Source organism: Mesoplodon bidens, assembly GCF_964165515.1.
Source record: "Mesoplodon bidens genome assembly, chromosome: 2".
NCBI classification, from domain to species: Eukaryota; Metazoa; Chordata; class Mammalia; order Artiodactyla; family Ziphiidae; genus Mesoplodon; species Mesoplodon bidens.
The window spans coordinates 5,274,690-5,288,785 of NC_138177.1; the positions used below are offsets into that span (position 1 = coordinate 5,274,690).

General features: G+C 35.9%; 1 protein-coding gene across 4 annotated transcripts in view; it reads left to right on the forward strand.

The window, feature by feature from the left end:
• Positions 1–14,096, forward strand: part of DENND1B (DENN domain containing 1B) — a 261,341-nt gene that overhangs the window by 54,029 nt on the left and 193,216 nt on the right. For all 4 annotated transcript variants that reach the window (XM_081226435.1, XM_081226437.1, XM_081226438.1 and 1 more), the window contains exon 3: positions 12,611–12,654. In XM_081226435.1, coding sequence (XP_081082561.1) covers positions 12,611–12,654 — 44 coding nt within the window. The remainder of the gene's footprint in view (positions 1–12,610; positions 12,655–14,096) is intronic.

Genomic DNA, 14,096 nt, shown 5'->3' on the forward strand with positions numbered 1-14,096 from the left:
CAGTAAGCTTCTAGCAACTGGCTGCAAATAAATGGAGTTCCAGGAATTGCCTGACAAAGAATTCAAAATAATTGTTTTAGTAATACTTAGGTAGCTATAAGAGAACACAGAAAAACAATTTAATTAATTTAATTATGTCAGGAAAACAATACAATAAAAAAATGAGAAGTGCGGCAGAGATAGAAAACAAAAAAGAACCGAACAGATTTTGGAGCTGAAGAATACAATGATTGAACTGAAGAATTTAATAGAGAGCTTCAACAGCAGACTAGACCAAGCAGGAGAATCTGTGAGCTTGAAGACAGATCATTTGAAATTAACTGCTCAGAGGAGCAAAATGAAAAAGAAATGAAAAAGAATCATGGAAGCCTATGGGTCTTATGACACCATTAAGGCAACCAGTCATGTAGTATTGGAGTTCCAGAAGGAGAAGAGAGGGAGAAAGGGGTAGGAAACATATTTAAAGCAGTAATGGCTAAGAACTTTCCTAACCTGGGGAGAGATTTGGACCTCCAGTGCATGAGGTTAATAGGTCACCCCAAAATTTAAATCCAAGATGATCTTCTCCAAGACACATTATAATAAAATGGTCTAAGATCAAAGACAAAGAATTTTAAAAACAGGGAGAGATAAAGGTTTCTCTCATGAAAGGGCTATCAGCAGAGTTTTCAGCGGAGACCTTGCAGTCTAGGAGAGAACGGAATGATATATTCAAAGTGCTGGAAGAGACCACCAGCCAAGAATACAGTTGACCCCCTGAATGACGTGGGGGTTAGAGGGACTGACCCCCCCACACCATGCAATAGAAAATTTGCGTATAACTTTACAGTCGCCTCCCCTTACCTGCCGTTCCACAGATTGTGTAGTACTGTAGCATGTGTTTATTGAAGAACATCCATGCATAAGTGGGTCTGCACAGTTCAACCCTGTGTTGTGCAAGGGTCAACTGTACTATACCCAGCAAAGTCATCCTTCAGAAATAAAGGTGAGATAAAGACTTTGCCAAGCAAATGAAAGCTGAGGTGGTTCATCACTACTATACCTGCCTTACAAGAAGTGTTGAAAGGACTTCTTCAACCTGAAATGAAAGGATGCTAACTATGAAAACATATGAAAAGAAACAACACACTGGTAAAGGCAAATATATAGTCAAATTCAGAATGCTCTGATACTGTAATGTGGTGGTGTGTTAACCACTTAACTCTAATATAAAGGTTGAAGGACAAAAGTATTAAAATTAATAGTTATAGCAACAGTTTGTTAGGTACACAATATAAAAAGATGTAAAGTGTGACATCAAAAACAAAATGTGTGTAGGAGGAATAAAAGGGTAGAGTTTTTGTATGTGATCAAAGTTAAGTTGTGATGAGGTTAAAATAACTGCTGTTTCTCTAAGATTTTTCAAGTAAGCCTCAGGGTAACCACAAAACAAAAATCTATAATAGGTACACACAAGATAAAGAGAAGGGAATCAAAGTGTACCGTTATGGAAAATGATGAATTCACAAAGGAAGACAGCAAGAAAGGAACTACAAAACAAAACAATGAGCAAGGATTTGCTTGATTATTTAGGTGTTCTGATGTCGTATGCATATGTACTTAACGATTATTATAATCTCTTGATGAATTGACCCCTTTATTATTATATAATGACCTTGTCTTGTTACAGTTTTTACCTAGTTTATTTTGCCCAATATAGTGATCTGTCTGTCCCTCCCTCCCTCCCTCCCCCCTCCCTCTCCCTCCCTCCCTCCCTCTCTCTCTCTCTCTCTCTCTCTCTCTCTCTCTCTCTCTCTATATATATATATATATATATATATATATATATATATATCTGCTCTCTTTTGGTTTCTATTTGTTTGCATGGAATAACTTTTTCCACTGGTTCACTTCGAGCCTGTGTGTGTCTTTGAGTGGAAGTGAGTATCTTGTAGGCAGCATAGAGTTGGGTCTTATTTTCTTATCTATTCAGTCACTATATACCTTTTAATTACTTCAGATGTAAACAGACTAAATTCTCCAATAGACTGAATTCTCCGATGAAAAGGCATATAGTGACTGAATAGATAAGAAAATACAACCCAACTATATGCTGCCTACAAATACTCTGTTAGGTCAAAGGGACCTTAGAGACATATATAGAACATTCCATCTAACAGCAGCAGAATATACATTCTTCTCAAGCACACATGGAACATTCTCCAGAATAGATCATATGTTAGGTTACAAAATAAGTCTCAGTAAATTTTAAAAGATTGAAAGTACCTTTTCCAACCACAGTGGTATGAAGCTATAAATCAGTAACAAGAGGAAAACTGGAAAATTCACAAATAAGTGGAAATCAAACAACACACTCTTGAGCAACCAGTGGGTTGGAGATAAAATCAAAAGGGAAATAAAACAATATATTGAAACAAATGAAAATGCAAATATACCAAAACTGATGGGATGCAGCAAAAGTTGTGCTAAGAGGGAACTTTATGGCAATAAATATCTACATTAAGAAAAAAGAAAGATCCCAAACAACCTAACTTTACACCTCAAGGAACTTGAAAAAGAACAAACTAAGCCCAAAGTTAGCAGAAGGAAGGAGATGACAAAGATTACAGCAGAAATATGTTAAATAGAAAAACAATAGAAAAGATAAGACAGATAATCTTATCTTTTGAAAAGATAAACAAAATTGACAAATCAGGTTTATCAAGAGGAAAGGAGAAAATTCAAATAAATAAAATTATAAATGAAAAAGGAGACATGACAACTGATACCACAGAAATACAAGGATAATAAGACACTACTAGGAACAACTGTATGCCTACAAATTTGACAACCTAGAAAAACAAGAAGTGTATATATTTAACGATTCAAAAAAATATAACCTACCATGTCTGAATCATGAAGAAATAGAAAATCTGAACAGACCAATAATAAGTAAGGAGATTGAATTAGTAATAAAAAACCTCCCAACTAAGAAAACCTAAGACCAGATGGCTTTATGGGTAAATTCTACCAAACATTTGAAGAAGTTAGTGCCAGTTTTTATTATACTCTTCCAAGAAATTGAAGAGCAGGGCACACTCCCAAACTAATTTTATAAGACCAATATTACCTTGATATTAAGCCAGATGAGGATACTAAAAGAAAGAAACCTACAAGTGCCAATAACCCTAATGAATATAGGTGCAAAAAATCTCAACCGAATACTAGCAAACCAAATTCAACAACACATTAAGAGGATCATACACTATGATCAAGTAAGATTTATCCATGGATACACAGGTGGTTCAATATACACAAATTAATAAATATGATACATGATATTAAAAGAATGAAAGATACAATTTTTTGATCATCTCAGTAGATCAGAAAAAGCATTGGATAAAGTTCAGTATCCTTTCGTGAAAACTCTCAACAAATTGGATATAGAAGGAACGTACCTCAAGATAATAAAAACCACACGACAGTCCCACAACTGGTATCATGCACTCCAGTGAAAGGTTGAAAGCTTCCCCTCTAAGATCAGGAAGAAGACAAGGGAGTCTGCTCTTATTCAGCATAGTGCTACAAGTCCTACCCAGAGCAGTTGGGCAAGGAAAAGAAAGTCATCTTAATGACTTAAGGAAAGAAAGAAGTAAAAATGTTTGCTGATGACATGATCTTGTATATAGAAAATCCTAAATACTCCACCAAAAAACTGTTATAACTAATAAATTCAGTAAAGTTTCAGGATACAAAATCAACATACAAAAATAAGTTACAATTCTGTACATTAACAATTACCTGAAAAATAAATAATCTTATTTACGATAGCATCAAAAACAATAAAATACTTAGGAATAAATTTAACCAAGGAAATGAAAGATTCATACAGTGAAAACTATAAGACCAGTGATGAAAGAAATTGAAGAAGACACAAATAAATGGGAAGATATCCCATGGTCGTGGATTGGAAGAATTAATATTGTTAGAATGTCCATACTACCCAGAGTTATCTGTATATTCAATATAATACTCATCAAAATTACAGTGGCTTTTTTCACAGAAGTAGAAGAATTATAAAGTTCATATGGAACCACAAAAGATCCCAAATAGCCAAAGCAATATTGAGAAAGAACAAAGCTGGAGGTCTCCCACTTCCAGATTTCAGACTATACTACAAATTACAGTAATCAAAACTGTGTGGTACTGGCAGAAAAACAGACACAGAAACAAATGGAACGGAATCCAGAGCTCAGAAGTAAACCCCACATGTATGACTGAGCAATATTTGGCAAGGGAGCCAAGAATACTCAATGTGGAAAGGACAGTGTCTTCAATAAATAGTGTTGGGAAAACTGGATATCCACATGCAAATGAATGAAATTGGACCTCTATCTTACAGAAGTCACAAAAATTAACTTGAAATGGATGAAGGACTTCAACATAAAATGTGAAAGTATAAAAATCCTAGAAGAAAACATAAATGGTAAGTTCCTTGACATCACTGTTGGCAATTATTTTTTGGATATGATACCAAAAGCACAAGCAACAAAAGCAAAAAGCAAGTGGGACTATATCAAACTAAAAAGCTCTGCACAGCAAAAGAAAATGAAAAGGCAGCCTATAGGATGGCAGAAAATATTTGCAAACCATATATCTGATAAGGGGTTAATACCCAAAATATAAAGAACTCATACAACAGCAACGAACCAAATAATCCATTTAAAAAATTGGCAGAGGGCTTTAAAGAGACATTTTTCCAAAGAAAAGATAACAGCCGCCAACAACTACATGACAAGGTTCTCAACATCACTAATTATCCTGGAAATGCAAAGCAAAGCATAATGAGGTGTTATCTCACACCTGTCAAAATGGCTGTTATAAAGACAAGATAACAAATGCTGGCCAGGATGTGGAGGAGAGGAAGCCCTCATTCATTATTGGTGGGAATGTAAATTGGTGCAGCCACTGCAGAAGACAGTGTGGAGGTTCCTCAAAAAATGAAAACTAGAACCACCATGTGACCCAGCAATCCCACTTCTGGGTATTTATCCAGTGAAGATGAAATCACTATCTTGAAGAGATAATCTGCACTCCCATGTTCATTGCAGTATTATTCTCAATAGTCAAGATATGCAAACAACCTAAATGTCCATCAGTGAATGAATGGTTAAAGAGAATGTGGTGTATACGTAGCATGGAGTGTCATTCCACCCTAGAAAAAAGGAAGGCTACCTTGCCATTTGCAACAGCATAGGTGGACATCCTTGAGGACGTATGCTCCATGAAGTAAGTCAGAGAAAGACAAGTAGTATATGATCTCACTCATATGTGAAATCTAAAAATATTGGACTCAAAGAATCGGGGTAGGATGGTGGTTGCCAGGGGCTGAGGGGTGGCAGGAGATGTTGGTTCAAGGGTACAAACTTTCAGTTATAAGATGAGTAGATTCCAGGGATCTAATGTCCAGCATGTTGACTACAGTTCACAAATACTATGTTGTGTATTTGAAAGTTGCTTTGAGAGTAGGGCTTCAATGTTCCCACCATACCAATGATAATGAAAACAACAAGTTAGAAACTATGTGTGGTGAAGGATGTGTTAACTAACCTTATTGTGGTAAAGATTTCACAATATGTACGTTTATCAAATCATCTCATACACCTTAAGCTGACAGAGTGTTATATGTCAAATATAATTCAGTAAAGCTGGAAAAATTGTAATTTTAACTGTAGTTATCTAATTCCATGGTTTTCTGGGTTTTTTCCCCCACATAATAGTATATGTGGAAAATGAGATTTATATGGTAAGCTTGGGTAAACAGATAAGACTGTTCTTTCAGATAATTCCAGAGAGAGCAGGGAGGAGTGGAAGGCAGGGAAGAGAGGAGGGAAACTGGTTTTATACTTTTCAGTACCTACCTCTGATCACAGACAGAAAGCATTGCTATGTACAGGTATAAGACCAGAACTTCAGCTGCCTAACTTCATAATTACAAATGTTCCATTTATTTATTTTATTTTTCAGTCCTACAGTCTTCAGATATATGCAGTAGATTTTCTACTGAAAATACACTGTTTTAAAATGCATTAGCATGACTTGGTATAACATTTAGTACTAATGGATTTTACAGAAAAAAATAAAACCACTTCTCTTTTTTAGCTTTAGATAAGCAGTTCACATCTGTAACCACTCTTCTGTTGAGGCTCTCTTTCCGTCACATGTGACTGACAGAAGCCTCAGCCATGACTGAGTCTAGCAGTTATCTCCTGCACCTTGGCCCTTGGATGATGATGGGGAGATACCGCATTGTTGCCCTTAAACACTAGGCTGGCCACCCTCCAAACTGAGTGCTCAGCAGTGCCTGAAACAGTTGTTTCACACCTCCTCAAGCCCCCCAACAACTTCCCTCCTAGGACGGAGCTTTGCACCTACTCCACACACAAAATAATCAGGAATTTTTGCACAAAACTCTTAACTTTGTACCCCAGATTCTAAAATCTCCTTGGATTCATACCTCCTCTCCTCTTTTCTCATTCCTATAACAATGGGAAACTATTCTTCAGCTTCTGTCCAAGGCTCATCTCACTGTCTTGATCAGGATGCCCTCTTCCTGCCTCCTCAGGGGCGTGCGTCTCTTCTTTTCTGGCTCTCCGCTGCCTCACTAACTCCCATGATCACCTAAACATGTTCAAGTCTGTGCCAGTATAAAGGAAATAAATGACAAACAGACCCGTCTGGCTTCACCTCTTTCCTCCTATCTTTACTTTCTTCTCCCTGTACCGTCTCTTAAATACGTTGCCCCCATACACGGTGCGTCTCTTTCCTCACACTCCACGATCTTAACTGGCCTTCTGCTTCCCATCTCGCCACTGGAGCTTATTTTACGGTGTGTGGTTTATGCTTTACACACACATACCATTTTTTGAGCCATCACCTTGCTTAATGTTCTGCCACATTTGTCTGAGAATTTTTTGGGTACACTGTCTTCCCTTGACTTTCATAAACACGCACTCTAACTGTATTCCCCACACACTTCTGGTGTTCCTTCTCCCGTGGTTTAGTGGCTTCCTCTGGTACCTTGGGTACATCTTCAACTCTGTAGTCTGTCCCCTGTCTCTCCAGCTTCATCCTGTGACATTTTCTCTCTCCTACTCTGCATTCTAGATATATTACTTCTTTTTTAAATTTCAGTTTCCAAATGTTTTCTGCTTTCTTTTAACCTCTAAGACTTAGTGCGTATTGTTTCTCCATTCCGGAATGTTCTCCTCTGCCCACTTTATAGCCCAAATCATCCTTTGCTTGTCTAACTAGTGGCTTTCTAACTTAGATTGGCTTTCCTTGTGCTGTCTGGTAGTATCCTGTCCTTTTAGTATAACACTCATCAAATTTTACTGAGCTATAGGTTTAGATGCCGTCCTTTCCTATACGTTGTAGAGACCTATTTTGTTTACTTCACTATTATATCTCCATAGGTGGAAGATTTTCTTTAATGATTCCTGCTCATTTATATTCAAGAGACATCACCATTCTTTTGTTAGGAACATTTTTTGAAATTATTAAGCCAGTGAATTTTCAAATTGAGTTCAAGCATTCCTGCAGGATACCTGGTTTGCACAAAAACTAGGTAGCTCTGTGACATTTTTCTCCATGTTTGCTATAGGGCATTGGAGGGCAGGGACTTTTCCTGTTTCTTTAGCGTTGCATAGATTTTTGAATAAAATAAGTTGAACTTAAGTGGGACATAGAAATGTACTGATTTTGGAAATTATTTAAAATAGCTGCTCCTTAGATCTCAACTAAGAAAGTTCTAGCCTCTGACATTAACTAGCCTTATAATTAAGACACGTTCCCAGGGACCTCCCTGGCGGCGCAGTGGTTAGGAATCCGCCTGCTAGTGCAAGGGATATGGGTTCAAGCCCTTGTCTGGGAAGATCCCACATGCCACGGAGCAACTAAGCCCTTGCGCCACAACTACTTGAGCCTACACTCTAGAGCCTGCGAGCCACAACTACTGAGCCCACGTGCCACAGCTACTGAAGCCCACACGCCTAGAGCCTGTGCTCCGCAACAGGAGAGGCCACCTCGGTGGTGAGAGGCCCGCGCACCGCAAGGAAGAGTAGCCCCCACTCGCTGCAACTAGAGAAAGCCCATGCGCAGCAACGAAGACCCAACGCAGCCAAAAATAAATAAATAGATAACTTTATTAAAAAAAAAAAAGACATGAACCTCATTGCATTGGCTTCAGTTTCCTCACTTGTAAAATTCTGATTCTACAATGTAGGTGAGGGCTTCCCTGGTGGCGCAGTGGTTGAGAGTCCGCCTGCCAATGCAGGGGACACGGGTTTGTGCCCTGGTCCAGGAAGATCCCACATGCCGCGAAGTGGCTGGGCCCGTGAGCCATGGCTGCTGAGCCTGCGCGTCCAGAGCCTGTGCTCCGCAATGGGAGAGGCCACAACAGTGAGAGGCCCATGTACCACACACACACACACAAAATATACAATGTAGGTGAATAAGCACTGAAGCTATAATCAAGAAAAACACTAATACTATATATTCTGCCTTTTCAAAGGTATATAGTCTCTGAACTGTGGTTTTACAAATGCATAATTTTAAATATATTCATCTATGAATTCCACAGAGTTAAGTAAATATTATTCATTTGTATAAATTAAAGTTTTTCCTGCATGAAAAAGTGTAGTTGAATCACAGTAATATTTTAAGTTATTTTAATTTTTGGTTTTAGTTACAGGCCAGAAAACGTGAAAGGTCTGGTTGCAAAGGAAGATAAAATATTACTAAATTTATCTCACCTTACATTAAAAAAGAAAGCCTCAGGAATTTGGAATACTTGTGATGGTGATGCACAAATAATACATTAAATACTCTCCTTCCAAATTTACTGATTTAATAAAAATTTGTATATTTTTCTCACTACACTGTAACGTTCTTTTATTAAAATAAGAGATTAACTATATTTATGTAAAAATCAAGTTACGTGTTCTTCCTTTCATGTTTATTTGGTTTCTGGATTGTTGGTGGCAAAGTTCCTCTTTAAGATGTGGAGTCTCCTCTGAGTTATGGGTGGACACTGGACAGAAGAGAAACACAGTGTGTCCTAGTCACTGCGGGCAGCGGTGACTCCTACCAGCAGTTCCCATCCTTTCACCCATAAAATCAGCATAAAATCGACCTAGCTTTGCCAGGTCAGATCTCGCATCTGGAAAGTAATCCCCAGGGAACAGAAAATTCCGTCGTTGTGCATACATTTGAACATTGGACTATTATCATTTTTCTCAGAGCTCTTTTGTTTCTTCCTCTGCAGTCCTTGTGAAGAGTTGCTGCCAACGTGTGTCAGATACGGGGTAAACCTAACCAAACAGGCAGTAACTAAGTTAATCCATTTCAGATATGGATGCACATGATTATAATACATTTTTGGGTGCTGAAGTGTAACACACATTTAATGAAGAGAAAAGAAATAGGGTACTTTCCACTATGTGACTAAACCGATATTTGCTGTTTTCATGTATTCACTTGTTCATCCTCTGAAAGAACAGACCAGACGGGACAGAAAAAAACTGCATAGTGTAAGGGATGAAGAAAAGTGAGGGAGGAGAATGTGATTAGGGAAATGCTGCACACAGCAGGGCAAACTGTTAGGGCTATCCAGCAAGACAAATATCCTGGTTTTAAGGTATAAGTGTAAGGAATCTGTCATTTTCTCAAATGGTAACTGTAAAATTGAGGTTGTTTAAAAGGGATATTTAAAATATTCACATTGAAACTCTCTAACTCCATTATTTATAAGAAGGGACTCTTCCACATTTCTGCATGATGACTTGTTTATAGGGCCATTAGTTATTATATTAATTTATCAAGATAATAACTTTTGTTTAATATTTCATGAAGAATCCATCATACACTTTTGTTTTATGAGATGCAAATCTTAATAACTACTGTTTTGGTAAAACTGCCACATAAACACACACACATATATGTACATACATGGGCACATATATATGTTTTCCAACATAATTTCTATGGGACTTTAATGTTTCAGTATTTTTAGGTGATCTATACATGTCACAGTCATTTTAGAAATGTACACATTTTGTTTTACATGAAGGCATAATCATTTAATATTAGCTCCATAAATTAGTAATGCATTATTCTTATATAAGGTGTTTTAAATGATTTTTATGTTAATTTATGTAGAAACTTTTTGTTCCTAGTAAAAAGGTTAATTGTAGAAAGTATGCTTCCTTTTTTTTTTTTTAAGTTAAAATATTTGAAAAAAAATTTGTTTGAGCTTAATAAGTAATACAGCAAGAGAAGCCGGCTCATGCTCAAAATGTTGCTGGGTAATTACTGAGTTTTGGAATTAAATACTTGAAATTATGCATCCTTGGACTGTATTTTTTATTTTTTATTTATTTATTTTTTTGCGGTTACGCAGGCCTCTCACTGCCGCGGCCCCTCCCGCCACGGAGCACAGGCTCCGGACGCGCAAGCTCAGCGGCCATGGCTCACGGGCCCAGCCACTCTGCGGCATGTGGGATCTTCCCGGACTGGGGCACGAACCCGTGTCCCCCGCATCGGCAGGCGGACTCTCAACCACTGTGCCACCAGGGAAGCCCAGACTGTATTTTTTAAAAAGCAATATGGTATAGTGGAAATAATGGGATTGAGCTGTAATTTTTTACTGACTGGGTACATAAAGTGGTATTTTTGATATTTTGATCCTGTCTTGTCGGTTGTGCTTGTTACTTATATTGGGCGTTCAAAGGCTTTTTCGGAAGTAATATTATCCTTTGCACGGTATCCTTTTAAAGCACATTTGCAGTATTCAGAAGTATGTTATTGACAGAATTAAAAAATATGTATGCAACCAAAATACTTTTTAGTGTTAATTAAAAAGACTTATTATTATGCTAAGTAGAAGAGAAATAGTGTGAAGAAATAACGAAAATGAAAACCAGTGCGAATATTTATAAAACAATATTTATAAATATTTATAAAAATATTTATAAAACATTTTTATATATGAATAACTGGATATAATATATTAGAAAAATATCTCTGAAATACCCCAGAAATGTCAATTGTATTTTAAACAAGCTTGATGCCTTATGTCTACCAACTTATCTATTGTTTTAAAAGCTGATTTATGGAGTTGCAAATATAGGATTTCAAAAGTGAACCTTGATATAACACAAACATTATTACTGTGTTTATACACTTTTATTGAGGATTTTATTTTCTTTTTCATTTTTTAAATTGAAGTATAGTCGATGTCCAATAAATGTAAGTTACAGGTATACAGCATAGTGATTCACAATTTTTAAAAGTTATATTCCATTTATAGTTACTACAAAATACTGGCTATATTCCATGTGTTGTACAATACATCCTTGTAGCTTATTTATTTTGTACATAATAGTTTGTACCTCTTAATCCCCTACCCCTATTTTGCGCCTCCCCTTCCTTCTCCCCACTGGTAACTACTCATTTGTTCTCTACATCTGTGAGTCTGTTTCTTTTTTGTTATATTCACTAGTTTGTTTTATTTTTTTAGATTCCACATATAAGTGATATCATACAGTACTTGTCTTTCTCTGACTTGTTTCGCTTAGCATAATACCCTCCAAATCCTTCCATGTTGTTGAAAGTGACAAAATTTCATTCCTTTTTTATGGCTGAGTAGTATTCCATTGTGAGAGTATGTGTGTGTGTGTACACACATACATACCGCATCCTCTTTATCCATTCATCTGTCAGTGGACACTTAGGTTGCTTCCATATCTTGGTAATTGTAAATAATGCTGCTGTGAACACTGGGGTTCATGTATCTTTTCGAATTAGTGTTTACATTTTTTTTCAGATATATATCCAGGAGTGGAATTGCTGGATCATATGGTAGTTCTTCTACTTTTAGTTTTTTGAGGAACTTCCATACTGTTTTCCACAGTGGCTGCACCAATTTACATTCCCATCAATAGTGTAGGAGGGCTCCCTTTTCTCCGCATCCTTGCCAACATTTGCTATTTGTGTTCTTTTTGATGATAGCCATTCTGACAGGTGTGAGGTGATATCTCATTGTGGTTTTAGTTTGCATTTCTCTGATGATAATGATGTTGAGCATCTTTTCATGGGCCTGCTCACCATATGCATGTCTTCTTTGGAAAAATGTCTTTTAGGGTTTTAAATGGAAATTTAAGATGTTGTATTTTAGTCTAGTTTCTGAGGGCTGTAATATATTTGATTACATATTTACCACATTTATATTTTTCTTTTCAAATTAAAACCAGTATATTAAGTGAAGTCTGAAAATTTATATTTCAGAATCTTAAAATCTAAGGTGTATAAGTAAAAAATGAGTTGCTAAAAGAAATAATATTTTTAATAATCTGACCAAGTTATTCATTTTATTATTCCTGTTCCAAAGGTCATTAAAACTCTTAAACTATCAAAATATTTAATTTTGAACCTCATCAACTGTAAATATTTAAAGAAAAAATTTAAAATTATTAAAAAAAGTAGCTTTGACAATTTTAAGAGTATTTGAACAAGACCGTTGCTATAAATGTATTATTTTCTCTGTTTAATGCTCTGTGTCAATTATTTACAGATCCGGAGGTATTGTGGAAGTTCCCAGAGGACTTTGCAGACCAGGTTGGAACCACATAATTTTTAAAAAGCATTTAAAATTGGAGAGTTAATGATTATTAATGATTATTACTACTGTTACTACTACTACTATGACTACTACATATGAATTGATTTAAGTATTTTCTCTTGATCAACTCTGAGCATGTTTTTATACTCTTTTAATGTGTCTATGGAATATATATTTGGGAACAAACATTTCCCCATCAGAAAACTTGATGATGTGGTACTTTGAGGGATACCCTTCTGTAAGTAAGACAGTAAGAAGTAGTAACTGCTATAACTAAGAGGTCAATTCTACCCTTGTTACAGTAATGTTCGAATCATTAACATATATAAGTTGAATTGACATTTTCTTATTTTAAAATAATTCTTATCTATGGCTTTGTTTTCTTAAAATGGGAGACTTGGAAATGAATTTACTGCATTTGTATTTTAATTATAATATTCTCTAGTTCCTTAAGTATTTTGTATAGCCAAAACTGTGAATTATTTTGACATAATGTATGTAAATTTTAAAAATCTTTATAATTTATATTATGGATTTATCATTTTGAAGTGAATTATATGGTTAACCTTACAAATTTAAATTTTTATATAGAAAAGTACTCCTGGAAATCTGATGAGCAGGTTCCTTTTTTTTGTCTACAAAGAAATGGGGTAAAACAATCTTGTCACTTAAAATTATAAAATTATAACACTACAAGCTTAACCATAAGTTAAGTTCACAGGTATGATTCTCATAATTTACCAAAATGAAAGCTGATAAAAGTATTCATTTTAAAGCAGTTCATTCAGAGATATACAGACAGATGTGATTTTGATGTGGAAGAATAATTTTCTACATGTGAAAATCAGTATAGAAGATTAGGAAATGTCACTGAAAAAGTTAGTTAAATGAGCATGTTAAATACTAATTAGATCTAGTGCAGTCCTTGACTGTTCTTTCACATAAAAAGAGAGCATGTACTCTTAATTTGTTTTTAGCCCCTTGGAGAAAGAATAGATTTATAAGTATCTTAAGTATATAAAATAAGTCCCCACAGTGAAGACATGATTTGTACATATGAGGCTTAATTGGGTTTGTTTCCCAGTAATGGGAAGTTAGGTTAGACACTTGTTGGCTAATGTTACTGTTTTGAAATATCAATACTATTCTCTCTTGGTCTTTCTAGTTCTCTCTGGTCTAACCTCCTGTCCAGATTCTTTTTTTTTTTCTTTTCTAACTTCTACCTCTTAAACTGCCCCTGAGAATTCATAGGGTATCTGAAGGCTCCTAACTTTGGGTTCACATAAGGGTGATAGTGTACTTGTCGAGTTTAGCTACAGTAAATTCTTCAGTGAGACCGGCTATTGCTGTTCCTCTTGTGACAGATAAACTGGTGCTAGGAATGTTTTAGCTGTTGCTTTGTTTCCCACATTTGTGAGGTCAGTGGAACATTAATAAG